This window comes from Hypoxylon fragiforme (genome assembly GCF_022984875.1).
Source record: "Hypoxylon fragiforme strain CBS 206.31 chromosome Unknown GGS25scaffold_2, whole genome shotgun sequence".
NCBI classification, from domain to species: domain Eukaryota; kingdom Fungi; phylum Ascomycota; class Sordariomycetes; order Xylariales; family Hypoxylaceae; genus Hypoxylon; species Hypoxylon fragiforme.
The window spans coordinates 3,753,386-3,778,948 of record NW_026054757.1 but is presented as its reverse complement, the minus strand read 5'-3'; the positions used below and the strand labels follow the sequence as shown (position 1 = coordinate 3,778,948).

Genomic DNA, 25,563 nt, shown 5'->3' with positions numbered 1-25,563 from the left:
CCTAGTGCCTAGTGTACACATCTTTCAAAAGACGTGATGTCCATCAACACTACTATGCACTTCTTTACCCTAGGTTAGCACTGTAGGCCAAGATCATCTCCACAAAAGGGGCCACTTGGTAAATACGGCTGCCACTAAGGTTGAAGATAATCGTAAGAAAATACAGACATGGTTAATACGACCGAGTCCAATACCTCGATATAGATGTGATGGGACCCCTGCAAGCAAGAGCTTGAGGCGTACGGTATGTATGATACAGATCAGAAAAAGGAAACTGTGATTTGACTAGGCGAACCTCCAATGTACCACAGGGGTGGAAAATCCAGGCGCTTGTAACACGAAATTGCAAGATGGTTGGCAATAACTCAAGTGTGACAAAGCACCCAAGGTGAATGACCAACAATTAGCTTCTCGGTAGTGACGTGATGCCACACCGTTCACGTTCTGGCTTTTGTCTACCCGATCGCAAGCGTCTTGTATTGTACGTACCACAAGAGCAGAACGTCTCGGCGTTATATAGTACGGTGTTAGAGGATCATTGTAGGGCTTAGTATTGAGACAAGAGCAGAGATGCCGCTTTCAAGTGCTGAGATTTGCATGTCCCATACAAAACAGGATCAACAGTCAGAAAGCCACAGTCCAATAAGGACTACCTATGCTCATTTCTCTTGCTTCTGCCAGGAGCGTCTATTTGGGAGGGGAGAAGATCACCTGCCTGTTTTCGACAAGACCAATGTAATAGGATGGGTGTAATATCATTGTGGCCTGTTGCGGTTTATAGGACGTACATACCTCCATGTAATCGTAGCTGTCAGGTACATTACCTATCATGATCCGAATGTGGGGGTTCCTTGAACCTGTACAGATATAAGCAACCCATCTACATATAACTAACTAGTGCCAACCAGTCGCGATGATGTGAACATCTAAAAAAAGAAATGTCACCCGAGCCAAGCTCAGTTGTCTTGGCCGAGGTTGACCGAATTAAACAACGAGCCAACCAACGGAATTGATAGGTAGCTTAGCAAATACTTCTTGGTATGGCACAATGGATAGCTCGAGGGTGAGATCCCTTGCGTTGCACCGATATATCAGTCTCCACCTGTTCCGAGTGGAGAGCGGCGAGCCGAGTCAGTGTATAGTAATGCAGCCAAGTAGCTAACTAAGCAACTTGATTTGAATAGACGAAGGGAGAGCTTACCTACGAGCGGTACAGTCCCACGCAGGGTTGCATTTCCACGGCGGTCGTCAAGTTACAGAGGGAGGCGTGTTTGCGTGCCACAACCTGCTATGGTTAGGTAGGTCATACTAGTGGTTAGGATCACAGTTGTATTCAAGTTATGGGAACACTACCTACCTACTACACTACTAGGTATGTAGGTAGGTAGATATTAAGGTTTGAATCGTTCTAGTTTTTTCCCTCCTTTTTCTTTTCAGTGTTGTTGCGATGGTGGTTGATGATCGATGCTACTTTGTAGTAGGTATCCTTGCAAGGGTGGTAAACACTCTCGGCACTTGCATGAAATTGCCTTCCTAGATGGAGACTGGGGTTGTAGATGGTAAGCCACCTACCAGCCTACCAGGTCCTACCTAAGTAGGTCCGTATGTAGCTAGCTAGCCAAGCCTGGCCGATGTGGAAACTCCGAGCGATCACTTTCCGGAGCGCTTTTCTATGTGGTAGTAGTGATTCCCACGTGTTTTATAGACCTATCACAAGAGTGATTAATAACATATAACATACCAGTATGTATATGTATGCATGTAATAGTGTGATGAAGCAACTCGGAAACGCATGTGGCCAGTAATGATTCGTAAAATAAAATCCCCTAATGGTGCGTGCCGGACCTATGACACAGGATAGGGAAGACTGGGATCTTCCATCTGGGCCTTTTCCGGTGGGCTTTGGCTTTTGGCTTTGCACAATACTAGCCTAACCTAGGTAAGTATGTACTACATAGTAGTAAGTGGTGATGATCTCATTCAGTACTAGGTACCTAGGTAGCTTCAATGTTTGGTAACGATATTCGGTAGGTGTATGTAGGTACCGGTATAAGTAGTCGGCATACCTACCGGTCCTCCCCAGGTAGTTCTTCAAAGTTCAATGTTGGTGTGTCCAACATAAGACGCGTAGTATTGACTCATAAATAAGATATGTTGCCGTTAGAAGTGTCTTACTTCTTACTTGCATCTTTGAAGTCTGAACAGACCATCTGATACAGTAATGTCATCACGTGTTGTCGCGTTTAGCACATTAATGTTTTCTTAATTCCGAGATGGGTTGGGTACCTACATAGGTAATGTTCGCGGGGTTGATGATATGATGTGATCTGGAATGAAAAAAAAAGAAGGAATGCATTTGGAATCCAACAAACCGAAAAAGGTTACGTCAACATAAGGCCATTATTGTATACCTACAGGTCCTACACAAGTACCCTTGCGGCCGTCGCCTTATGTAACGCACGGACCATCTTGTGGTAAGTACTGTGTAGTACCTGAACGGCCCGTTCCTGTGCACGAACCATATGAATATTGAGATTGATGTCCCTGCTGCCAGGCTGCTGGCTACTGCAGTTCCCTGTACCACTCCAGGCCTTTCTTCTACTATTTTCTTCACTTCAATGTTTTACCTTTATCATGTCCTTTTACAACATTGAAAAACTTGCATCCGAACATCATTTATGTATGTACTACATCCTACATCCTTCATTAATGAAATTCCGCACTTTTATTCCTCATACTATGTACATCCACTCATATATCCATAGATCTACTGAAAGGCCTTTCAAACTTACCGAGGTAGGCAGGTATCCAATCAACTAAAAGCAGATAGGTTATTGGTGCCTTTCGAGGAAAACAGTCCGTACATCTTCATTTAAATACAGAGAGACACGAGGTTGCTAGCCTCTTGAATGGCGACTTACTAGATCTGGGCGAGTTTTACCAATTTATTGGTAAACATCATGGATAGTTTCCAGAAGCTCAACTAGTTAACCCTGGGGACCCCACCATCACCCATCTCGAATGTAGCAACTTGTAATGTTGATCCTACAACAGCCTGTCAACAGGTAACTACAGGTGTCTCTCTTTCTATCTTACGCTCTGCCCCCCGGAACCTTTTTTAGCCACATTCTGGTAAACTGCTAACCTCAGGTAGGTAGGTTAAATGGTCTACGGAATCTAGGCCTTGACAGTTGCATAGTAGCGCCTACCATTTCCAGGTTTCTCTTCACCCTAATACTTCGCGCAGAATATTTTCGAGAATGACCAGAACAAATACGCCTCCCGTTTCCCAGTGCCGTTTCCAATGCCGTGGAGGGTTAGCTTGACGCATGCACGCTCTAATAAGCACCGCAACGTCATTTATTTTAGTCCGCCAGGCGACACCTTGGCGTAGATCTTCAAGCGTATTCGAAAGCAGGTCGCTGAAGTGAAGGCCTACAGGAACCTACCCAATGACGGCATTGACATGCACACGGCCGGGAGCCTCTCGCTCCAGTGCTATGGATTTAATGGCTCTCACCAAAAACCCCCAAATTCTCCTCACCAATCCCCCTGTCCATTGGGGCCGGCAAAAAGGGGCCGCTGCATGACTACTGGGCCTATAGTTGGGCTGGATGAATTCCAAATCCAACGACACATTCGGAGCATTAATACTTTAATAATGACTCTCTGCCCCTTCCCTCCTTCCTTCCCCTGGGGAAAAAAAGAGACAATCAGACATTAAACGGACCGAGCAGGTTGCACAAGACTACCTGCCTCCTATACTAACGACGCAATCTCTCGATTTTTTTTTTGGTTCATCATTACTCTTCGCTTAGAAATATGAAAGGTTACGATGACAATTGCCTACCTCGCTCTCTACACGAGTGTGAGATTTGAATATCATCATGTTGCAGATCGTCGAGCCCCGGTGGGCTTCCTAAGATCGGAGGCATGCAAAGCCACCCAGCCACCCAGCTTCATACACAACAGGCAAATCTCTGTTCGATGATATCATCCCCGGCTTTCGCGCCGATGAAGCGGGCAGCGGGATAGGAAGTAGCGACGATAAGCGCTCAAAAAATCGATGGTCGGGACCAAGCAATGAGTGTTAAGACAGTGCTCAATATGGCTTTCAGTTGGAAAGCCAGACAACCAAAAGTCGAAGGTGGACACCGAAGCTCGTTGGCTGATATGCTGACTACACAGTATTCGTTCTCCTGCAAAGCCTGACACGATCGGAATCAACCCCTTTTCCTGACGGCGACCCTAAGAGCACCACGGCAGAACTCATTCGTGACGATGCTTGCATTCATCAATGAATAGTTATTCTAGTACATGGGCCTGTCTTGGAAGGCAAAGTTACTCATAATCACGAAAGGGCATTGGGGAGGTAGGTAGGTAGGTATGAAGTCGGCAAGCACCCATGACTAGAGTATACCTGTGAATCACTTACCGCCATTTTGTAGGTGCATTTGAACAGCACAGGAGTGAGAAGGGGAAGCCAGAAACAAGAGAACAAAACATATACAATGGCCAAATGAGATAACAGAACATGACATCGCGCGTACGCGGGCATATCTAGGTACCTAACCTAGTAAGATAGACCACTAAGGTAGAATATTACTATAGGTATATATATATATATATATACAAGTCCTCAACTTCTCACGCAGTGGTACTTTTCTAGCAATCCATATCTCTTTACCTACAGATAGCTGTAACCCAGGTAAGTCAAACGACCGTTCTAATGAATCAAGCCCTCACTCAGCAGTGTCTCTAGACAGACCATGGTAGCAACACTGATGAAAGATCATTCATTCACGCTGTTTCTGGCTTCACCCTACCTGCTTGTTAGTAGATAGACGCACTTACGATACTTGGGTAGGTTAGAGAGATTACGATATACCTCAATAGGAAACAGCACAGATGAAATTCACAGCAAAGAAGAGATTAAAGAGCCCGACATGCAGGAAAATAGACACAGGAAACGTCTTGTCTGCGTTCGTCCAAGGGGACACTGCAGCTGGTATAGGTATTAGATTGTACTATTTATGCAAGCCATCATTCGATCATTTGTTCGTTGGTAAATCAAAGGGTATCATCGCCAAAACATCAGCCCACCCGTAACTTTTCCATATCCCATCGTTATTCATCCCACCATATGTCTTTAATCCGTCCATATCCATCCGTAGTCCTATCCCATTATTCATTATTCATCCCAATCAGTTTGGCTCAGAATTCGATTCAGGGCCAAAGCTAGGAAGCTGACTCAGTGCCGGATCAATCAGGCCTTCTAAGTCGGAAGGATAGCTGGGTGGTTGCATCTCGGCTTCGCCGTTATGCCAGCCCAGGTTATCGAATCCTTGTGTCCCTTGTGCGTGCTGGGTTCCCTGAGGTTCCTGAGCTCCGATGCCTCCTTCAGCACCCTCTCCAAACCAAAATGGATCATCTGAACGCGCCGAAGTTCCATTGAAGGGCATCGCCTCCGGCATCATTTCCGTTAATGGATATGCCGTTAGCGGTGCCATTGAGTGGGCGGCTTGCTCGGCTTGCTCTCGTTCCTGTTGTAGTCCCTGCTCCATGATTGCCTGCTCCATGAGATGGTTGTTCTGCAAGTGAATCTCGAGTTCGCCGTTATGGGCGAATTTGGCGCTGCAACCAGAGATTGTGCAAGGCAGAGTGCGTCGTAACTTCTCTCCCACACCTGTGAGCTCATCTATGACATTTATCTCGGGTTTATGTATCGACTTGGAAACGTCTCGAGGCTGCTTGGGTCTGTTGTTTTTCAGGTGCACATGGCGAACGTGTTTCTCCAAGCCGGCTTTGTGGGCGAAGCTTACACCACAGCCTTCGGATTGATCCCAATGGGCGAGGCCATTGGTACTGGTGAGATCAACCTCCCCACAGACAAAACGTAAGCCTTCGTGGGCGCTACGGATGTGAGCATTGAGGTTCGACTTCTTGGTGAACGACTTGGTACATCCTGGCCATGTGCACCGAACCGTCTTACGTTCCTCGAGACTCTTTGGGTTCGAGTGCTCCACATCGATATGCTGAACAAGGTCTTTTCGGTTGTCGAATCGATCTCCACAGAACATACAATGCCAATGGGCTTGCCTCATGTGAGCTTCCAACAGAGTTCGTGTGGGGAATCCTACCCTCATCTGTAGGCTGTCATCCCCATCATTCTCCTGGTTACACTCTTCGCACCAGAATTTGATGTCGCCATGCTCTCTCTGCTCATGGCGTTTTAAGGCATTTGAAGTATCAAAACCTGCCTTACAAGCAACTCCCGACACGCCGTCTGTATAATTACAGGCATGGGGGTGAACATGGAGGTGTGCGGAGCGGATATGGCGTTCGAGGGTTTGGTGCTTGCGAAAGGATTGTTCGCAAGGTGGGAAGTCCCGGCATTTGAATTTTTCTTGCCCCTCATGAACTTTCTGGTGTCGTCGGAGCCGAGTAGCAGTTGTGAAGCCTTTATCACAACCAGGATGAGTGCAGGGATAGTCGCGCTCTTCAGTGTGAGAGCTTTTCACATGCCCTCTTAAATGCTTTTCTTCACAATAGGCTTTGTCGCAACCCTCGAATGAGCACTTAAAAGGTCGCTCATTGGTATGCGATCGTTTGTGCGCTTCAAGGCGTGCTGGACGATTGAATGTCTTGTCGCAATCTGGGTACGGGCATTTGATTGTCTTTAGGTCTGAGGGATGCTTGTGAGGAGAGGCGGGCGTCATCGGCGTCGCATTCCCATTGCTAGTGGGAGCAGTCGAGGTAGCATCTCCATAGTCCGACTCCTCATTAGAAGCTACATCGTCTGCAGAAGGGTCATATTCAACGTCTTCAACGTCTTCTAGAGGATAGCAAGCCATTAGTCAATGTATTGCGACCAGATAAATAATCTTACCATTTGCATCATTGGTTTTGCCCTTTTTAGCATCGGGAACCAAGAAGCCCTCGGCTTGGGTTTCGATCTTTCTTTTCATGATGAATAGGCGAGTAATTGGTCATAATTCAAGAGCAGTCAGTGCAATTGTAGTGCAATTGTAGTGCAATTGTAAAGTGTAAGATGGATTGTGCAAAAAACAAGATGCAACTTGAACTCAATTGAAGAATTAAAGAATATTGAAAATATTGTGTGGAGAGCCGTTTTATCGAGGTAACCGATAAGAATTCAGATAAAAATTAAAGTTTACGCTAACTCCATCAAAGCTACTAATTGTACTATGTAGCACTGTGCATTAGCGGGGAGGCGCGGTACATGAGTACTTGCTGAGCACAAAAGCGCGGTTTTAACCCCGCGGTGGGCGTGTGACCATAAACGATCCCTGACCTCGAATTCTTCATTCTTTCAGCTAGTTATCCATCTTTCTTTTTTTTCTTTCCGCGTCGCATCTCCAAGTCAAGCTCTCAACTTGCAGTTTGCAAATCACCACAACACAACATCCCGCAACACCCACACCAACCTTCGAAAATAAAACAAACCCTTCATTTTTATTTCACCAGTTCTCTTCTATTGATTCAAGATGTCTGACTACGGTGATGATGGTGATGCTGGAGCACCGTAAGTGAAACCTTCCGCAATGGCGCATACCTCGATCTAGGACAAAGCGAACAATATTTTGACGTATCTTAGGGAGGAGCCTATGTACGAGGACGAAGAGCCCTTCGACGACGAGCTCGATCCCGAAGTACCACAGGGAGAGGATGATGATGTAAACCCCCGAGGCGCCGAGGAAGAAGAGAACGTAGTCCTTTCGGGCGACCCCTCCGCCGCTGCCAATCGTACCAAAGCCACGACGAAGTCGAACAAGGACAAAAAGATCCCCAATGAAGATCGAACAACGACTCCGTACATGACAAAATACGAGAGGGCCCGTGTCTTAGGTACTCGCGCCCTGCAGATCAGGTATGGCAACTTGAATAAATTAACTATAGCTGATGGAGATGATAAATGCTAACTGGAATCGTATAGCATGAACGCCCCAGTCCTAGTGGACTTGGAGGGAGAATCCGATCCTCTGCAAATTGCTATAAAAGAGCTCCGCGAGAAGAAGATCCCTCTGATCGTGCGCCGATATCTGCCTGATGGCTAGTATGTCTTCCAGATTATCCACTTCGCAAACTTGAATAGTCAGTACTAATTCCCAAACAGCTACGAGGACTGGTCATGTGAGGAGCTTCTCCAGTGAGGGAACTAGGTACAGGACCTCATTGGTCATACCCTTTTACCTAGGTAGACCCCAACCATCCTCCAAATCGCCTTGAGCAGCCCTCTCGATTAGATCGTGGATATGAAGGCCAAGGTTATAGGACTCAGGTCTACGCGAAAGACAGCCGGCAGATAGTCCAGAGATGTGTGCATGAGCGCGGAGTTAGTGGTTGCTTTAAGGAATATACCAGAATATCCCCATGCCTGCCGCTTTGGAAAATTACTTTGGTAATTATCTTTGGCTGATCGACTGCGCGGTATCGAATCAAAACTACTTTATTTGGTAGTCATGAGCCGCGTTTTCATCCTCACCTCAATTATAGGCTTAATGTATACCTCGGTATCAGCTGGGCCAGAGGAGCGGTGAGGGATGAGCATCTGTGATAATAACCGCATGGTGCTGGTAGTTGATTAATACCAATTCTGACGGCTTTCACCGAGCTCATAGACGATTACATGAAAGTCCTAGCCCTGCCGTCAGCCCTGGATTAACTCGCTCGTGAATACTATATAATTTCATAATACTCGACACTAGATATGTGTATATCAACTATAACAGAAAATCTTATTTCTTTTTCAACATATGTACAACACCCACAGCAGCCGGATAATTTCCTTTAAGCCGCATGGACAGGTACGTACCTAGTACTGATGTATGTAAGGGTTTACATACCTACATACTTAGGTAGATAGGGAGGTGACCAGCCCATGTCGGTTTTAAAAAGGGCGGTGATCAGCTCGTATTTCATAGCTAATAAGTCCCGAGTATCCAATGCGGTGCGACCTTTGTAAGATGTAAGGCTAGGTTATCGAAGGATATCTCCCCTTCGCACAAATAGCCAATCGGCTCTCCGGGATATACAACGAACAAAGCATGAGATGGCAACCAGTTTACCAGCGGAACGGGCCTATGACGTCGCATGAGCGTTGGATGTGCATGTCAGCTCATGCAGCCGCATTCGATAATCTCGTAATATCGCACCGGTTGCATCTAGGGATGTATCTAACAGGTGATATGAAAATTTTGCGTCGGACTTCCTTTGAAGATTGTATCGCTACCATTTGGGCAAATGGTGTTTCTTATATATATCTCAAGTAGGTAAGGAGGTAAGTAGATACCTAGGTGTTAAAGCCTATAAGGAGTAATACGAACTTGTGAGGACGGAAAAAGCACATGTCATCTTGTACATGGCTGCTATTGGATACATATAGGTACAATATCTGTAGTAGTTGGCATATAAAGTTATAAATAGACCAACTGAGGTATTTGTAGGGGTAAGCAATAGAAAGGGAGAGCAAACGTTGAACTACTAGGTACATGTATGTAGTTGTCAGGCACGACCCTATAAAGGCTCCACCCAGCACATACCTTACTTAACGCACGAGTTGTACATATAAATATAAATAAGTAGCTGCCTTCCTTTGCTTATCTCAGGCTTGACTTGACATCAGGAAACACTCAACACTAGACGAGAGCCTTCACTCGCAAAAGATATCCACTAAATCTTGTTGTCGCGAGATAAATCAGTCTATCACAGCCATGCAGCTCTCAACTATCGTGAACCTTGCTGCGGCTGCTGCCTGTGTTTCTGCATTCCCCCATGTACCATTAGCCAAGAGGGAAATCGGAGGTGTAAGTTTTGCCCTTCCATGGCCATTTCCTAAGCCGACGTCCTTCCATGCTGTATAGCAAATATGGATACTGATCTTTTTAAAATCTTCTAGATCCTGATCTGCAATGGCGCCAACGCTACAGGCGCGTGCCATTATGAGGTCTATTCCCTCGAAGTCTGCCACAACATGCCCGATGGTTTCTCTGGGAACACCAAGACCTTTGCCCCCGACGGTGATAACTTTTACTGCTGGCCTAGAGTGTAAGCTATCCCATCACTGTTTCCATCTGCTGTCACAAGCTAACAAACACCGTTTGCTATCATGTAGAGGCCAATGCGAAGAGATCTGCACCTCACCCACAGGATGTACATTCGGTGCTGTCGATTTCAACACTCCTGTAAAATGGGACCTATCGACGATACAGTGGGACCATCTCCTGGAGTCTTTCAGCTGCGTGTTGAACCAGACGTCGTCGACGACATAAAAAAAACCTATACGTTCCAACGTTACTAATAATAGCATTATAATACCACATGGCAACATTGAAACGAGCGATACCTAGTACGATACATACAGTACTTTATTCCATATTTATTAATTATCTTTATCGTAATGTTATAATGTTATCAACGACGGAGTCCAGTCGGAATTCGGGATCTTAGACGCTATGAAAGTCACCAATGACGTCGGTCTAGACACATGAAATGTGGGGTTGATAGATACACAAGAGTTGGCTAAGAGCCTAAGAGAAGTTGCTTTTCCAATTTGACAGCGGGGTTATGTAACTCTCTCCCCCCTCTTCCTTGAGAGGGAGAGTGTGTGTCGAAACTGCCGGGAGGAGGAGCTTGAGGGGCACCGGGAAGTAGCTCTTGTGTCATTGACCATTTATTTGCCTGCTCTTACTTACTTTTATCACTGGAGCATTTCACTTGCCTTTGTACATATCAGAATCACTATACCTATTTGTACTTATTTCAATACTATACTACTGACATTAACTTAACATTGAAACAAACATCTCCCATTGCATATAATCAACCAAACACAACTTGTAAAACAAAATGGCCTTCGAGACCAAAGCCACCATCGCCTCCTTCGGGGGCAAGCTTCTCAAGCTCACCCACCAGTCCACCAGCACCGGCACACCCATGAACGTGAACCTGTACCTCCCACCCGCCGCCATCGCCGGCACCAAGGTCCCCGTCCTCATCTACCTCTCCGGGCTAACCTGCACCCCGGACAACTGCACCGAGAAAGGCTTCTTCCAAGCCCACGCCTCCCGCCTCGGCATCGCCGTCGTGTACCCAGACACCTCCCCGCGCGGCGCCAACCTCCCCGGCGAGACCGACAGCTGGGACTTCGGCGCCGGCGCCGGCTTCTACATCGACGCGACCGCGGCGCCGTGGAGCGCGCACTACCGGATGGAGACGTACATCTCCTCGGAGCTGCCCGCCGCCCTCTTCGCCGCCTTCGCCTCCTCCCTCGACAGCGCCCGCGTCAGCATCACGGGCCACAGCATGGGCGGCCACGGCGCGCTGACCCTCTACCTCAAGAACCCCGGGAAGTACCGCAGCGTCAGCGCCTTCGCGCCCATCGCCAACCCCTCGCTGTGCCCCTGGGGCCAGAAGGCCTTCTCCGGATACCTCGGCGGCGGCGGCGGCGACAACAATGCCGAGTGGAAGAAGCACGACGCGACGGAGCTTGTCAAGGCGTGGAAGGCCGGCGACGACCTCCGCGCGCTCGTTGACGTCGGCACCGGCGATAACTTCTACAAGGCCGGTCAGCTGCTCCCGGAGAATTTCGAGAAGGCTGTTAAGGAGGCGGGGGTCAAGGGGCTGGAGTTGAGGTATCAGCCTGTAAGTTGACCTACCTACCGACCTGTTTTTTCCCTTTTTTTTTTCTTGAAAAATATCTCCTATTCACCATTATCTGCCATTTCTTCATGTGAGCGAAAAAAAAAAAAAAAAAAGAGGGAAAAGTGTATAGGAGAAAAAGACGCAACCCCCCTTTCCACTTCCCTTTTTTTCACGAGCTAATTCTTTCTTCTCTCACCAGGACTACGACCACTCGTACTTCTTCATGGCCAGCTTCTCCGGGGACCACGTCGAACACGCCGCCAAGTACTTGTTTGCGTAGGCTGGCTGCTGCTGCTGTGGTTTCTTTCTTTCTGGAAGAGAAAAAAAGTCAAGGCGGGCAGGCATACAGGCATACAGGCAAGGCAGATGACGAATTGCCACACACACACACACACACACACACACACACAGTCTTGCAAAAAACCACGAGTCACATGAAAGAAGGGGGTTCTTTTCCAGGATATAGACTGACTCCCTAGGTATATAAGCCAGGATTTTCTCGTTTTAAAAGACGCGGGAATAATGGTTGAGCATCATACCTAACCTACCTAACCTACCTACCTACATAGGTACCTGGGGGGGTTCATGATATGATAATGATGACTAACGTCGTATCTACTTACATACAATGGCAAGGGAGTAGGAATCAATATAGTTAGTTCCCAAGGCGAATCCGAAACAATAAAAAAATTAGTTATCTTCCATCATGAACAAACACCACGTGGGCCATGTGATAGCACCTATATGTGGCCAATTATTCTTCGTGAGAAATCCAAAAGTTCAGTTTGTTTTTCTTTGTTCAGATTACGCAATATATATATAAATAAATGACACACGAAGTGACGGATATCTTTAGACAAGAGAACCCCCACCCACCTACCCCTTTCCCTTGGTAACTACACTCATATCATCGGGTTCTTTACTTTCCCTCCTCTTCTCTCCCATGAAGCTCTCTCCGCTAGCTATTCCTCTTTTCCACGCTTGGGGTGAAGCCTTCCTTCTCTAGCTTGTTCTTGGTCTCCATTTCCACCTCCCGCCGTATGCGGTGGTAGGCCAGCTTCTCGAATCGGCTCATGCCCTTCCACCAGTGCTGACCGGCTTCGTGTTCGCTGATGCGTTCGATAAGCTCCGACGTCTTGATTCTCACGTCTCGGTCTTTGTGGAATAGTCCGAGGGCTATATAGAAGAGCCCGGCGTGCGATTCGGGCGCCACTGAGAGCAGTAGGCAGACCTCGTCATACGAGTAGACGTACTTTGAGAATGCTAAGTAGATTTCTCGACTCTGTTCTGGGCTTAGGCGCTGTGACCTTAAGCGATCGTGCATATGATGCAAATCTAGGCCTTTTAGTGGTCTCACTGTGTATAATTTGGCCAAGTCCTGGGGTCAAATGGTTAGTTAGGGACAGAGGGGGTTGGTGCCCTGATCAAGGCTGTTCCTCTTACCTGGATATAACTATAATAACTTCGAGTGTTTCTCCAGCCCTCGATCCTACACACATTACCGGCTAGCTCCTTTTGCTTGGCACCATCATCCGGCCAAACATATCCGTGTTCAGTCGAGACAGTTTCGAACTCGTCGCCTCCTATGTACAACGCACTAGCCCCATAGACGGTTTCTTCGAATGCCGCGGCTATTCGTGTAAACCTAATAACCCAGTCACGCCACTTGGCCCGGATGACTCGCTCACCACGCCTCGCTGTTATGCTCTTGAGAATGTCGTTCATGAATATGATGTCACCGGTGAAGTCAGCAGACGTGCCAGATGAACCGCTGAGCATGTTCGCAAACGATGGGTTTTGCTGTTGGAAGTATACAAGTCCCTCCGTTATTGCCGCGTTTTCGATCCTCTCGCTAATCTTCATTCGCCCAGTCTGGAGGTCGCACAAAAGATCCCACCATTCTGGGTGCAACTCAAAGGTTGGATTGGTCACTCCAGCAATAAAGCCAGGGACCTTCAGCAAGTCGTCAACCTTGGTAAGATCCGTGTAGGGGAATGCATGCCTCGTGAATCCCCGCAAGAGACCGCCAGACGCCAGGGCACACGCAGCTAGCACGGCTTCCGCCACCTCGCTTGACGGCATATTATGTCCGAGGAAAATTACTCTCTTCTGGGTAAGAAGCGCATTAGCCAGTACTATTATAGGATGAGTCCCTGGGCCGTTCGTGGTTAGGTGGGTATGTATGGGGAACTGCTGTGGAGACTTCGCATGCGGCTCTGAAAAGGTCTGTATCAGTTTGATAAGTGAGAAATCTCCCACAGTTTCAGGCATGACCGCTGTCGGAACCTTGACGGGGATTGGGATGCCCTTGTACATGACTTTGCTCTCGAACTCGTGCGTGTCTCTTGGAACCGAATATGTAGATTGTCCTTCAAGGTATGCCTTGGTTCCTGCTCGCGAGATGTTCTGAGGTTTGGGGGGGCTTTTGCTTGCGTCGAATGGCTCGCCAACACCCTCGGTTTTATCGTGGGCAATTCGCCTTTGCACCATTCGTTCGAATTTCTCAACAAAGAGATCCTGGTTGTTACTGGATTGTAAGAGGTACCTCTCGAGAAGACTCAGCTTTGGCAAAAGAGAAAGGTCCATATTATTAACGGCATCATAAAGTAATGCCAATGTCTCAGGAACCGGTGACTTGTAATATTCTTCGAGCGCAAGTAACAAGAGAGGCTGCAATGGTTAGAAAAAGGAGCCCAATAAAACTAAGTGGTAACGTAACTTACCTTATAGATATGTAAGAAGGGATGCCTCGTACATATAGCCATAGCTTTGACTACAGCACCTCTCTTAACTGATTTATCGTGCCTCGTGTAAACTAAATTTAATACGTATATTAACGGGGGTCCTTCCCCCCCCTCAGGTTCCGAGTCTGATGAAAGGTCATCATCTGTGTCTTCATCTTCATCGTCTTCTTCGTCGCCTTGTTCGTCATTCGTGTCATCATTTTCGCTGATTATTCCGGCGGCCTTGTCCTTTCTACGTTTCCTGCGCTTTCGCCTCTCTTCCTTGTCTTTTCGTTCTTCATCGTCGTCCTCTTGGCTGGTGTCCTTGTGCAGGAAAAATATGGTCCAATCTTGCGTACGAGAATGAACCTGATCTGGTAACATGAGTTCGGCCAACATATTCTCGTCGCCGGTTATGGCGACGGGGTACTGATGCTCCATGACAGGACCACGATCAATGTCAAAGGACGCGACCAAGATGTATTCGACATGGTTCTCGGAAGCATCTCGCGGATACTGCGAGCGTAATTTTCTTGGTGACAGGCCATTGGGATTGGGTCGTTTCGGCGCAGAGAGAGAGGAGTGCTGAGACGAGGCGGCGGTTACGCTTCCGAGGGATGAAGTCTTAGATTTCGAACTGCTCGGATCGGAGGTGCGATCGTTGTTCATGATAGGAGGTTGGGGGGATTTCGGGGGGCGCGAAGCGTGAGACATCTGCGAGGCGGAGCGCGAAGATAAAAAAGAGGAGAGAGATGCGCGATGATTCCCAACGGCGCCATTGGAAAGGGATTGGTTGGTGTTGGTTCGCGTAAGATAGGGGAACGCCATTGCCATAGTAAAAATAGTCGATTATTTCTCGTTTGGTATGATCGTCGCACTGGACGGATCCGCCGCAAGGTGGAGCTTCTTCTCGGGGTGTTGATCCTGACGACCGGATTTCCTGTTCCGAACGATATGAAAGGATTCTAAGCCCCCAAATGTGTCGCAGAAAAAAATGATAAGTCAATTGGAGGTTAATCGGAGGTCAATTTGAATTGGGAAGACAACTAGTGCAAGTCGATGGTCCGTGTACGCGGGGGAAGCTCGATCAGCGTCAACAGTACCACTCACAAGTCATCAGAGGTTGCGGTGGTCGTGGATATGTCGATTTTGTCGATATGTCGCTATATCGCTATGTCGCTATGTCGATATCTCATTACCCAATAGCCAGTACTATGTACCCAGTTTTTGGTTGGTATCCGCCAAGTATACTACTACATACGTACTATCTATCTACTAGGCTAGGTGGACAGTGTAGATAGGCTAGGCAGTAGAAATTCGAGATTAGAAATTCGAAATTCGGATAAGTGAGTACGAGTAGATCAAAAGGTAAGGGCGGCAAAGATGAAGTTTGAAAGCAATGGACGAGACATGATCTGCTACAGAGCCATTCTACTTGTTCGGTCTTGTTTGAACTCAAAAAGGGGTTACTGTTGACCCTGAGCAGGGGGGGTTACGAGATGGCTGTCTAGTTGGTTTGGTTGGTCTGGTTGGTCTGGTTGGTAGGAGTAGGGGAGAGAGGAAAAGGTACGAAACAAAAGTGAGATGTTCGCGTATCAACCTTGGTAAAGCTAGGCAAGGTAAAGCACCTGGGGACAACATTTGAATGGGAAAAGCTCTAAAAGGACCCTTGACTTTTTGGGGTTTAATGGACCCCTGCAAACTGCCCTATTGCGCTCACATAGTGTACTAGTTTTCCATTTTAGCGTCTTTTGGGGTCTTTTATACCCCACTTCGCCATGGCAATTGGTTCTGCCAGCGCTACCTGCTATTGGCAACTCCTAAACCATCAAACCAGACTACCAGTCAAGGCCCGATTCAGATTTGGGGGAGGGGGCCGAGAGAGATGGGGGGGTATTGTCTCACCCGCTAGTTCGTAACATAACTTCCTGTGTGACATAGATGGCTTAATTACTAGGTCACCCAAGCTTTCGTAATTGATAGTCCCAAACCTTATTTACCTCTTATCAGCATTTATATTACCTAGGCTACTAGGTACCTACCTAGTAGTATGTACTATGTAGCCTCAAGTATACCCGGAATACATATGTAGTATGAAGTACCACCTCAATCGTCAAAATTACATATAGAAAACAGGTATATAAGTATCACCAATCGAATCTGTCTCGTCAAGATACATCACTAATATCATTGAAAGCTCCAATTGCATTAGACACTACATTAGTACATAGTAGTTATGTAGGACTATGTACATATATGGCGTGTGTTATCCCTTAGCTGATATTCATCTCATAGAGAAGTGTACATGTACCTACATAGTAGCTCATGAGACGATAGTACATTACCAATGCTTTTCTTATGTTAGACCAGCCACTAGCAATGGCCTACCTATTATACAACAGTCGATATTACCGATCTATCATTATGAGCACTGAATCCTCATATAGGTAGATGTCTGTGTTCCAAATCATCCTTCGGGTATCACACCCTAAACATTTTCTGGGCCGTTAGCTCCTGTTTCCCACACCCTCCTGTTAGAGTGAGGCGCTGATCTCGCAAGAATAGGCCTGTGTAGGTAATCTTGGGCAAGCCTTGATGAAGACACGGTAGACCCCCAATTAATCTTTAACATCTGATAGCAGAATAATACACAAGAAAAGAATGAGGGGGTGGTAATAGGCTCTCACGAACCACGATGGTGAAAGAGAACTTTCCGCAGTGTCTCTAGTTCGCTGTAGCTGCCATCACTATCAAGTGCTTGTTTCGAGTAGGATGGATGAAGAATAAAAGTATCGATGGCCTCACTCTCCCACACGTGTCATCACTAGCTAGTGTGGTTTAGAGAACAGATGTATACCTATTTCATCGAGTGTTAAGTAAGAGAAGGCATAGGAGAAAGGGGGGTTAAAAGGCTAAGTTGGTTCAGAGGCTTCATGCCACATCAGACTTTGGCTACCTACCTAGATGCTAACCCCCAACAGTAGGAAATAAAGGGAGTCTCCTCGTTTACATACACTAGTAGGTACGCGTCGATGTAGGTTTCGCTTGGGAATCATGAAAAGGCACTTACTTACTGTAGGCAAATGGGATTCCAGTTGATCTATGGATACTTTCTAGATACGCCTCAATAGGGGAGTCGCTTCCAACAGTTTGTGAGCTCCGTCGTGATTTTCACCTCACGAATATCCTCTTCGGATGCCAAAGCTTCGAGGCTTGGACGCTTCTAGCCTATTACTACCTAGGTATATAGGTTCTTGGATATATGAATAGTTAATGAAAAAAGATGTCTACCTAGGTAACCAATCCCAAGAGGGGCAAGAAAGAAATATGGGTGAGATCTATAATCAACGACAATAAGGGAAGGGAATGAAGGAGTTTACTTAGGTACTTCTCCAGAACGGCTGGATAGGGATACCCCACGATATATCCTCTATATCTCGCGGGATTTTACCAGGACTTCCTACTTCCTGTCTACCTAGGTACCGTCTACTTCCTAGATAGCTTCTTTGACTATCCCCTGATATTAACGGGAAGAAAATGTGGCGCAGATACTAGAGCATATATCAATCCGAGGAGGTAAACAAGGAGCAGCCAGTGTAGTGTCGCGGAATATTTATTCCCAAGCTGCCCCCCCCTTTACCCCTTTCTGATCGATCGGGTTGACGATAACCATGTTCACTCGTTCACAGAATAACTCACCACGCAACAACCGACTAGGTTGGATAAGTCATTGATCACCATCCCCAACGCCATCAGAAAACAAGCATATAGTACTCCTCAAAAGAGATGCGGGATAGGTACCTAGTCTTGATTACACACTAGTACCCACCTATCTAACAAAGAGGTGCCTACTTTGCCTATTTTCACCTATGCATCTTCCTGCCGTCGACCTACCTACCTACCTGGGCAGATAAAGCATACTCAAAACACCAACCTTACAATTTTCGTTTCCCAAATTTTCGCCTTACTATGCTACGAACTGAACAGTTGACCGTACATCCAGCGTACGCCCCATCCATCCATCCATTCACTCACCTACCTACCCACCCCTTCTCCCCCAGTACCTATACCTAGATCCAATTACACTCCCCACACCCATTCCACGCATTCGCCACCGCCTCGAGCACCATGACCGGCACAACCGGTCCCTTCCCGTTCCCCTCCCCCTTTCTTCCATCACCACCATCACCACCATCACCATCCGCACCCGGGGTCCCATGAAAGAAGTGTTTCTGTCCCACGGGCGGGATCGTGAGTCTCCCCGCCGCCTGCAGCACATGCTCTTCATCCTCGTCCTCATCCTCGCCCCAGCCCCACGCTCTATCCCTACTCTTCTTACCTCTACCTCTACCTCTACCTCTCCCCCCACCTATACCCCTGCATTTCCAGGCACAGCCGCCATCGCCGCTCACAACAACAGCAGGCGACCTCGGCCCCGGCGGGACCGCCACCAAGCCCCCCCTCAGCGACAGCGACAGCGACGACGCGAACCCCGTCGCCACTGACGCCTTCTCGTTCTCCGTCTTTGCCTCCTCCTCCTCCTCCTCCTCCTCCTTCTCATCATCTTCCCGCTTCTCTGCCCCCTGAGGAACAACACCGATCTCCTCCTCGTCCACCTCGCTGACCTCCTCGACGCAGACGCGGATCTCCGCGCCCATGGTACCGCGTCGTTCGAGCCTAGACGGAGGTCGCTCCCCGTGAAGGGCAAGGGTGGGAGGGGGCGGGAGGGGGGAGTTGATGTCCATTTTTTTTTTAGGTGAGTGAGTAAGTAGGTAAGTAGGTAGGTAGGTAGGTAGATGGGTACTAAGGTAAGTAAGTAGTAATTAGTACTTAGGGGTAAGAGTTGCGAGGTAGAGATGAAGAGGTGAGAGGTTCTAGTTATATCGACGGGTAAGTAGGCATATAATGCAAGAATCGAAGTAGATGGTGAAAAACTTCCGCAGAGTACTGGTAGACAGTTAACAGTTTCTAGGATATATAGTCTTCGTGCAACGGCCTACTCATGAGATTGAGGCGTGTTATGTAGGGTTGTTTTACCGAGCAGAAATTCGTACTTTCAATCGGGCCTGCGATGCAATCTATAAGTCGCAGCGTAGATAAAGATATTGTCAAGAGAGGTCATGAGAGAAACAATGAACATTACAATCTCTTTGATGATATATATACAAGGCTATTCATGCGGACGACAGCTGAAAGAGACAAGGGTATTATCCAAGACAATTACTCTTGTATCTTGGACCTACCTTAAACTGAAAGAGACACCAAGTCTCATTGAGAGTATCACGAGAGATAATCGCCGATAAGCGTGGAATATGGGAACGAGCACTTGGGAAGTTGCCGAGCCTTCTACCAATACAGGGTAATGAGAAACTGCCATAGAAGATTGATATACCCGTTCTGCGCGACCGAAATTTTACACACCATTGCTTCAGTAAATTTGAAAGAAACTTTTGTTTATTGGGATTAATGAGAAAATCATTTACCCTTCGGGATGTATCTAGCCAGAAGGTTCCGAATGATGAGCCTCGTCGACAATTTCGGACACCCGAAGAATACCTAGATCATCGAAACCCTAACGCGCATACATCACCATCGCAATATGCCTTAAAGCGTAAGGCTCTGGAGGAGTCTTATAGACTTACGCACCCAGACTAGGGAAGGCATCCGAGTTGAGAGCGAAAGAGGAGTTGTCGCGAGCTCCTCCACGTCCACCACGGAACTCACCACGAGGTTCACCTCGGGATTCGCCTCGGCCGCGACCACCACGACCTCGAGGAGCGCCATCGCCCCTAGGAGCGCCGCCGCGGCTCTGGCCGTCACCACGGTCACCGCGAGGAGCACCACCACGAGGTCCTCCTCTTCCACCGCGACCACCACCACGGCCACCACCACCAGTACGCTCAGGCTCGACATATCGTTGGTCGATCTCGAGAAGTTGCTTGGCCTTGCGCTCACGCTCACGCTTGACCTTGCCACCGACGCCGGAAACGTAATCATCATCGTTTTCCTTGGTCAGGGCCTTAGCATTGGCCCACTTCTTGTCAGCCTTGCTACCTTCGTTGGCCTTGCGAATCTCGAGGGTCTCGCCGAGAGCAAGCTTCTTCTCGGCTTGCTGGGCAAGATACTCTGCGTAGGACACATGCTTGTCCTCAGGCTCGACGGGAGTACCGGGGTTCTCGGCATCCTCTGCGGTGGCTTCCTTTAATTCAGTTTGGGCAATCTCCTCCCCGGCCTGTTCGTCCTTTTGCTCGGCAACGCCTTCTGTAGCACCCCATGACTGGGCTGCTTGCTTTTCCGACCCACTAAATACTGATTAGCATAGGTAAATGACGAATGGGATCTCCTGGGGAGCTAACGTTGCGACACCCTTGGTGTGCTTGTCGTCACGTTCACGAGGGAATCGACCGCCGCGGCCTATTTTATTATGTCAGTACGTATTCCTTTAGCTCCAGTGCCATATGTTGTTCTGATCTTACCTCCTCGTCCGCGGGCATCACGGCCACCTCGAGGAGCGCTTCGGGGAGTCTCATCGGTGGACTTGCGATGGTTGTTGGCGGACCCAGCGTTACGGTCGCGGTAGGCTATTTTCAAGGTATGTTAGCGGGGTTCATCGGAAGGCGGGGTAATGAAAATAGGGCTAAAGAAAAAAAATCGAAGTGTCGATGAAGATGTAGAGATAGCAAATATGTAGGGTACTGACCTCCCTCGTTGCCTCCAGGACCAGAACGACGAGCTCCGGTGTTGGCAACGGGCTTTACTGGTGCTTGCGGCTCGACGTTGCGCTTGGTACCGCGCATTATGGTCTTGTCAACCGTCTTCACAGGGCCAGACGGCGCTTCATCTCCTTCGACATCGTTACCTGTAAGCAATTGATTCATGTTAGTAACTCGGTATCCCCGCGCTGCAAAATTTTCGCCAAAGGCAAACAATAGTTATGGTCATACCGAGGAGGTCGAACAAATTCTAACAACGAAAAAAGTTAGCTTCATATGCGGTAGAGCTATATATATATTTCAATGAGACGATGGGGGAAGAATATATAGTCATGGGAGACAATAAGTGAAGGGACAAGCAAGGCTTGTCGGTTGAAATTGAATCTCTTGTGAATTGTTAGGGTTGAAGCATACCGGTGAGACGACCGACATTGTGTCGCCAATTGATTCGCCTTTCAGCAAGGCGGAGCTGTGGAAACGACAGTCGGATCAATAGGAGTGAATGCAACGAGGGGAAAGAAGGATATGGCCTAGCAGGTCATATCCTTAAGAATAAAATAAATTATCTCGTCAGTATCCTCGTCGCAAGATGAGGTTGGGTTGAGTTGGGTAAAGAATTGGTTGCTGGGTTTGCACTTTACTTGGTTATTGTTGTGCGGGTTTCGGGTTGTGTAAGAGGAAGATGTGTGGATGAGATTTGGGGCCTTGCGCGGGCTTGTTTGCAAACCTTGGGAAGCTCCCCTAGTGCTATACCACTAGAAAAACCGCCTAACTTTAAGCCCTGAGCACCTCTAAGCTTCTCCAGAGCTCTTTTTACTTCTAAAATTCCTTTAGCATTTAGGCAGACCCGTGACTCGCTTAATTCTAAGCTTTCCCTCAGGTTTTTTTTTGTGTGTTCGCAATTGCCAGTTTTAGTGCGCTGCTGAATAAGCATCCTTACCAGCAAGTAGGGTTCAAGATCTGTTAGCCAAGACACTTGCCGTTAAGGCCTTCTTCATTCATATACCTTTTTCATACATGCATTCAACTATTACTTTATAGTAGATCGTATTCACTCGAGAGCTACTATTCATTCGAAATGATTATAGACACTAGGTGCCTTGGCAGGCATGCATGTAGATATATAATCTTTGACGTGCATCTCTTTACCTCGATCAGAAATCACATATCAATCCAGGTACCAAGGACTCGAGGAGACATACATGGCTAATCATCTCTCGAAGGGCACCTTTGTTTGCATTTTGCAATTTACAGCCTACATATGTCATAACCGGGTATATTCTTTTATAAAGGTAGCTAGGGTGATTCCCCAGATCCCACAATTACATCACTTGCATACCTTAGCCGCTGGTAGCCACTCTCTGATGCAAGAGGAGCCTGGGCCATGTGACGACTTCATTGGACAAGATGTATTCTTCGTCAATAATTCTATCAGATATACATGTCTTGGGTATGTAAGCTGCCCCTTATGTGGTATCTAATATGATGAGCCGAGGTTCCTTTTACCTACATACATGCATTCCTTCACAAGGGATTACCTCACCTACATACTATGTATGTATATATGTGGAGTGTGCAGTCAGATAGCGGATAGGGTAGCTAATAATAGCCCCCCAAGATTACTAAGTATCTCTAGACTCTAGAGCTGTAGTTGTCGCCGAAGGCCACACCTTACACAGGCAGATAAGCTATGAATGTTTTTGTTATACCATTACATATGCAAATACCTAATCCTCGAGATATACCAACATCTTTCCCACAAGCCATCACTCTTCATTCGCTCTTTCAAGAACCAGGTAGAGTGAATACCAGGAGTATGGCCATTGCCATGAGCTACCTCTCTCTACCTTCTGATATAGAACAAACATGTAACCTAGGTTGGTAGACCAGGTTGTATATCAACACTTGCCCCAATTACAATCATGAGACATCTGATACGACCTCTACCTCTGTATCGGTGAGCTAGTTCTCTAGCAAAGAATTTTACATCCAAACCGCCGAGCTTCGCTATGATTCACTCCTACCTTGCCTCCTCCAGGTCACATACCTACCAAGTCCTACACGACTTCTTGACCTGACTACATAGGGGGACTTGAGTTGAAAACAGGCAGGCATGAATAGGTAAGAACGAACGTGAACATGACATGTCCAAATCATCTCGTATGCCTACCTCACCTAATGTATGTCTGCGGCCAAGTCATCATGAAAAAGCTGAATCGACCAGATTCGATGTCAACACCGACCAACGGGACGCTTAAGACTTAAAATTCGCTTCTCATGTTTGCTTTCCGTATGGGAAATTTCACTAACATAGGATGTCGATCTTCCTTGCTGCTGGCCCAAAGTACCCAAGATAGACCTGATATATAGGCAGGCACCCAGTCATGCATAGGTGACGAGAGAGAAGGGTTGAGATATTTAGATCCATCCTATTCTTCGGGTGGCAGTTGCCATTTCTAAACGAAAGCGCGCTGCTATATCGGCCTATGTAGGTTCTAGATTTCGAAAACAAACTAAACGCTTAGGAAGTCCAGTGAAGCTGCGTGGTGGTGAAGAAAGAAAAAAGGATCAAGTTGCGCTCTACCTACCTAATAATGCCTTAATAACTCATAAGCACCGAAAAACTCGAAGATCAGCAAAGGCCCTTTTAGACCACGGCATCGACGCCGAAGTAGGCGACGAAAAAAAAAAAATGTGACATCTGGACACAATTCCTGATTGTGAAGGGATACGAAGCTCAAGAGGCGTTAATAGGCCAGATCCCATCGTTTTGATATAGGGAAAGAATTCCGCGGAGATGTATGCATGTATATAGAAAAGAGGATTCCCGCTGCAGAAAAAGGGCGAGAAGAGAGCCGCATTCGGCTTATTATAATCCATCCTATGTACGTCCGCCGGTGCTTGCAAGTTATAATTGCTTGCTTCACCGCAGGTGTAAAGGGAAAGCAGGTGACAGCGCGTCGATATGTCGTGATTTCGGTGTAGTTGGCATATTACCTTATAGTTTCCGTGAAAATTGTCGGCAAGACCTGCGAGAGGCCTGCGAGGTCCCACAACCGAGCTGTTATCATTAGAGATAGGTGTCAAGGGTCTGACTCTGATAGGTTCAGATAGACGGGGTTTGTAAGGGTTTGTAGGGTCTCGTAGGGTCTTGTAGGGTCTGTACGTAGGGATAGATCTTCAGACAGGGACCTAAGAGCTATATCTTACTTAACCTTTATGTAACTACTTTTCATCTAGTTCATAACATTCATCAGCGGATTGACGCATCTGCAAGACGGGGCGCCGGCAAAGGCGTCGTTGGGCCTGAAAATAGACAAAAGATACCTCGCAACCCATTAGATCGTGGGGTATCGCGGGAGGGATTCGGATTTTTGTTAATAATGGCATCCTTATCTCTGGTTCGCCTATCATACCAAACAATACACAGACACCAGAGATAAGCCAGCCACAGGTTACCACCCATCCAAATAAATACTCTGCGACAGGTTCCCAAGAATATCCAGGATATCTTCTCTTTTATTCGTCTGATGAACGTCTTTGTAACTTTGCTGTCGGTGCTTAGGTTGAGAAGCAGACGCTGTAAATATCCGGGTTGCTGCTCGTGTTCATGACCTACCTAACTTTCTTTCTCTTCTTGATCTAAGTAGTATTTAAGAAAGACATGATGAATAGTTCAATAAACTCCTACCTCTTCTCTCTCTTCTTTTCCTTTTCTCACAAATATGTTTAGGACAAGTGTCCTTTGATGGTCACTATTGGCTATCCTTATCTTTTCTGTCTGTGCTTCGTTATCGAGATGCAGTGCTCTCACACTGCTAACAAGACATAGATAGTCTTTTGCCTCGAGTGAGGTATTTGTCATGAACATGGCCCTTGGACTGGACTTGGAAACTTAAACCGGTATTGGCATTCCTCTTAAGCAAACCTCAAGACATGAGTGAGTCTTGGGAGGAAAAAGATGTCATGAAACAGTTAGGTTCGGTCCAAGATGACCCTAACGCTTGCATCGTGGGAATGGAAGGATATCAGAGTCAATTAAGGATGAAAAGAGTTGGGAAAAAAGAGCAAGGCAATCAGGTGACGGGAAGACAGAAATATGCAGCAGCGCATCATACAGGATGAAGAGGCTCCAGAGTTTGGAGGCCGTCGATTTGGGATGATCGTGGCCCCCTTGATTTCGAACGCATCAATACCTACCTATCCTTCGATGGTACTTGAGGGGCTGCCAAGCGGAACGGCTATCGTGTACCTGATCACCTTCGACTCGACGATCCGGTAGTTTATGGACATTGCCTTCCCAACACGCAGGTACTTTCCTGCCAGGTCCAAAAAAGGATGCATTCCCGCTCGTACGTGGACTTGGGCCGTTGTGTCGCGTGTTAGATCAATTTTCAGGGGAAGGTGGCTCCCCCCTCCCCTTGAGTCACGCGACATGTGTCTCCTTGCAGGGTCCTCTCTGG

General features: G+C 47.3%; 7 protein-coding genes across 7 annotated transcripts; 3 read left to right on the top strand and 4 right to left on the bottom strand.

Annotated features, from left to right (window-relative positions):
* Positions 1-4,589: 4,589 nt before the first annotated feature.
* Positions 4,590-7,090, bottom strand: GGS25DRAFT_478250 (uncharacterized protein). Its single transcript, XM_049259914.1, has 2 exons — positions 6,890-7,090; positions 4,590-6,832 (listed from the first exon to the last, which is right to left on the bottom strand). The coding sequence occupies exons 1-2, from the start codon at positions 6,966-6,968 to the stop codon at positions 5,205-5,207; spliced, it is 1,707 nt and encodes a 568-aa protein (XP_049120599.1). The 5' UTR covers positions 6,969-7,090; the 3' UTR covers positions 4,590-5,204.
* A 37-nt stretch (positions 7,091-7,127) lies between these two features.
* Positions 7,128-8,621, top strand: GGS25DRAFT_147199 (RNA polymerase Rpb6). The gene is made up of 4 exons (XM_049256368.1): positions 7,128-7,546; positions 7,619-7,891; positions 7,958-8,077; positions 8,138-8,621. The coding sequence occupies exons 1-4, from the start codon at positions 7,509-7,511 to the stop codon at positions 8,172-8,174; spliced, it is 468 nt and encodes a 155-aa protein (XP_049120598.1). The 5' UTR covers positions 7,128-7,508; the 3' UTR covers positions 8,175-8,621.
* Positions 8,622-9,453: 832 nt separating this feature from the next.
* On the top strand, positions 9,454-10,581 carry GGS25DRAFT_147201 (uncharacterized protein). Its single transcript, XM_049256369.1, has 4 exons — positions 9,454-9,598; positions 9,652-9,827; positions 9,920-10,068; positions 10,136-10,581. Exons 2-4 carry the CDS (start codon positions 9,735-9,737, stop codon positions 10,290-10,292), a joined length of 399 nt encoding a protein of 132 aa, XP_049120597.1. The 5' UTR covers positions 9,454-9,598; positions 9,652-9,734; the 3' UTR covers positions 10,293-10,581.
* Positions 10,582-10,869: 288 nt separating this feature from the next.
* Positions 10,870-11,944, top strand: GGS25DRAFT_513117 (S-formylglutathione hydrol; the record flags this gene model as incomplete). Its single annotated transcript, XM_049262850.1, has 2 exons — positions 10,870-11,664; positions 11,864-11,944. The coding sequence occupies 2 exons, from the start codon at positions 10,870-10,872 to the stop codon at positions 11,942-11,944; spliced, it is 876 nt and encodes a 291-aa protein (XP_049120596.1).
* A 678-nt stretch (positions 11,945-12,622) lies between these two features.
* GGS25DRAFT_529486 (spindle pole body interacting protein) lies at positions 12,623-15,599 on the bottom strand (the record flags this gene model as incomplete). Its single annotated transcript, XM_049265289.1, has 3 exons — positions 14,388-15,599; positions 13,108-14,334; positions 12,623-13,042 (listed from the first exon to the last, which is right to left on the bottom strand). Exons 1-3 carry the CDS (start codon positions 15,219-15,221, stop codon positions 12,623-12,625), a joined length of 2,481 nt encoding a protein of 826 aa, XP_049120595.1. The 5' UTR covers positions 15,222-15,599.
* A 2,858-nt stretch (positions 15,600-18,457) lies between these two features.
* On the bottom strand, positions 18,458-19,132 carry GGS25DRAFT_518709 (uncharacterized protein; the record flags this gene model as incomplete). The annotated part of the gene is made up of 1 exon (XM_049263581.1): positions 18,458-19,132. The coding sequence occupies one exon, from the start codon at positions 19,130-19,132 to the stop codon at positions 18,458-18,460; it is 675 nt and encodes a 224-aa protein (XP_049120594.1).
* An 893-nt stretch (positions 19,133-20,025) lies between these two features.
* GGS25DRAFT_518708 (uncharacterized protein) lies at positions 20,026-21,532 on the bottom strand (the record flags this gene model as incomplete). The annotated part of the gene is made up of 6 exons (XM_049263580.1): positions 20,026-20,689; positions 20,744-20,801; positions 20,864-20,968; positions 21,088-21,246; positions 21,332-21,350; positions 21,515-21,532. The coding sequence occupies 6 exons, from the start codon at positions 21,530-21,532 to the stop codon at positions 20,026-20,028; spliced, it is 1,023 nt and encodes a 340-aa protein (XP_049120593.1).
* Positions 21,533-25,563: the final 4,031 nt, after the last annotated feature.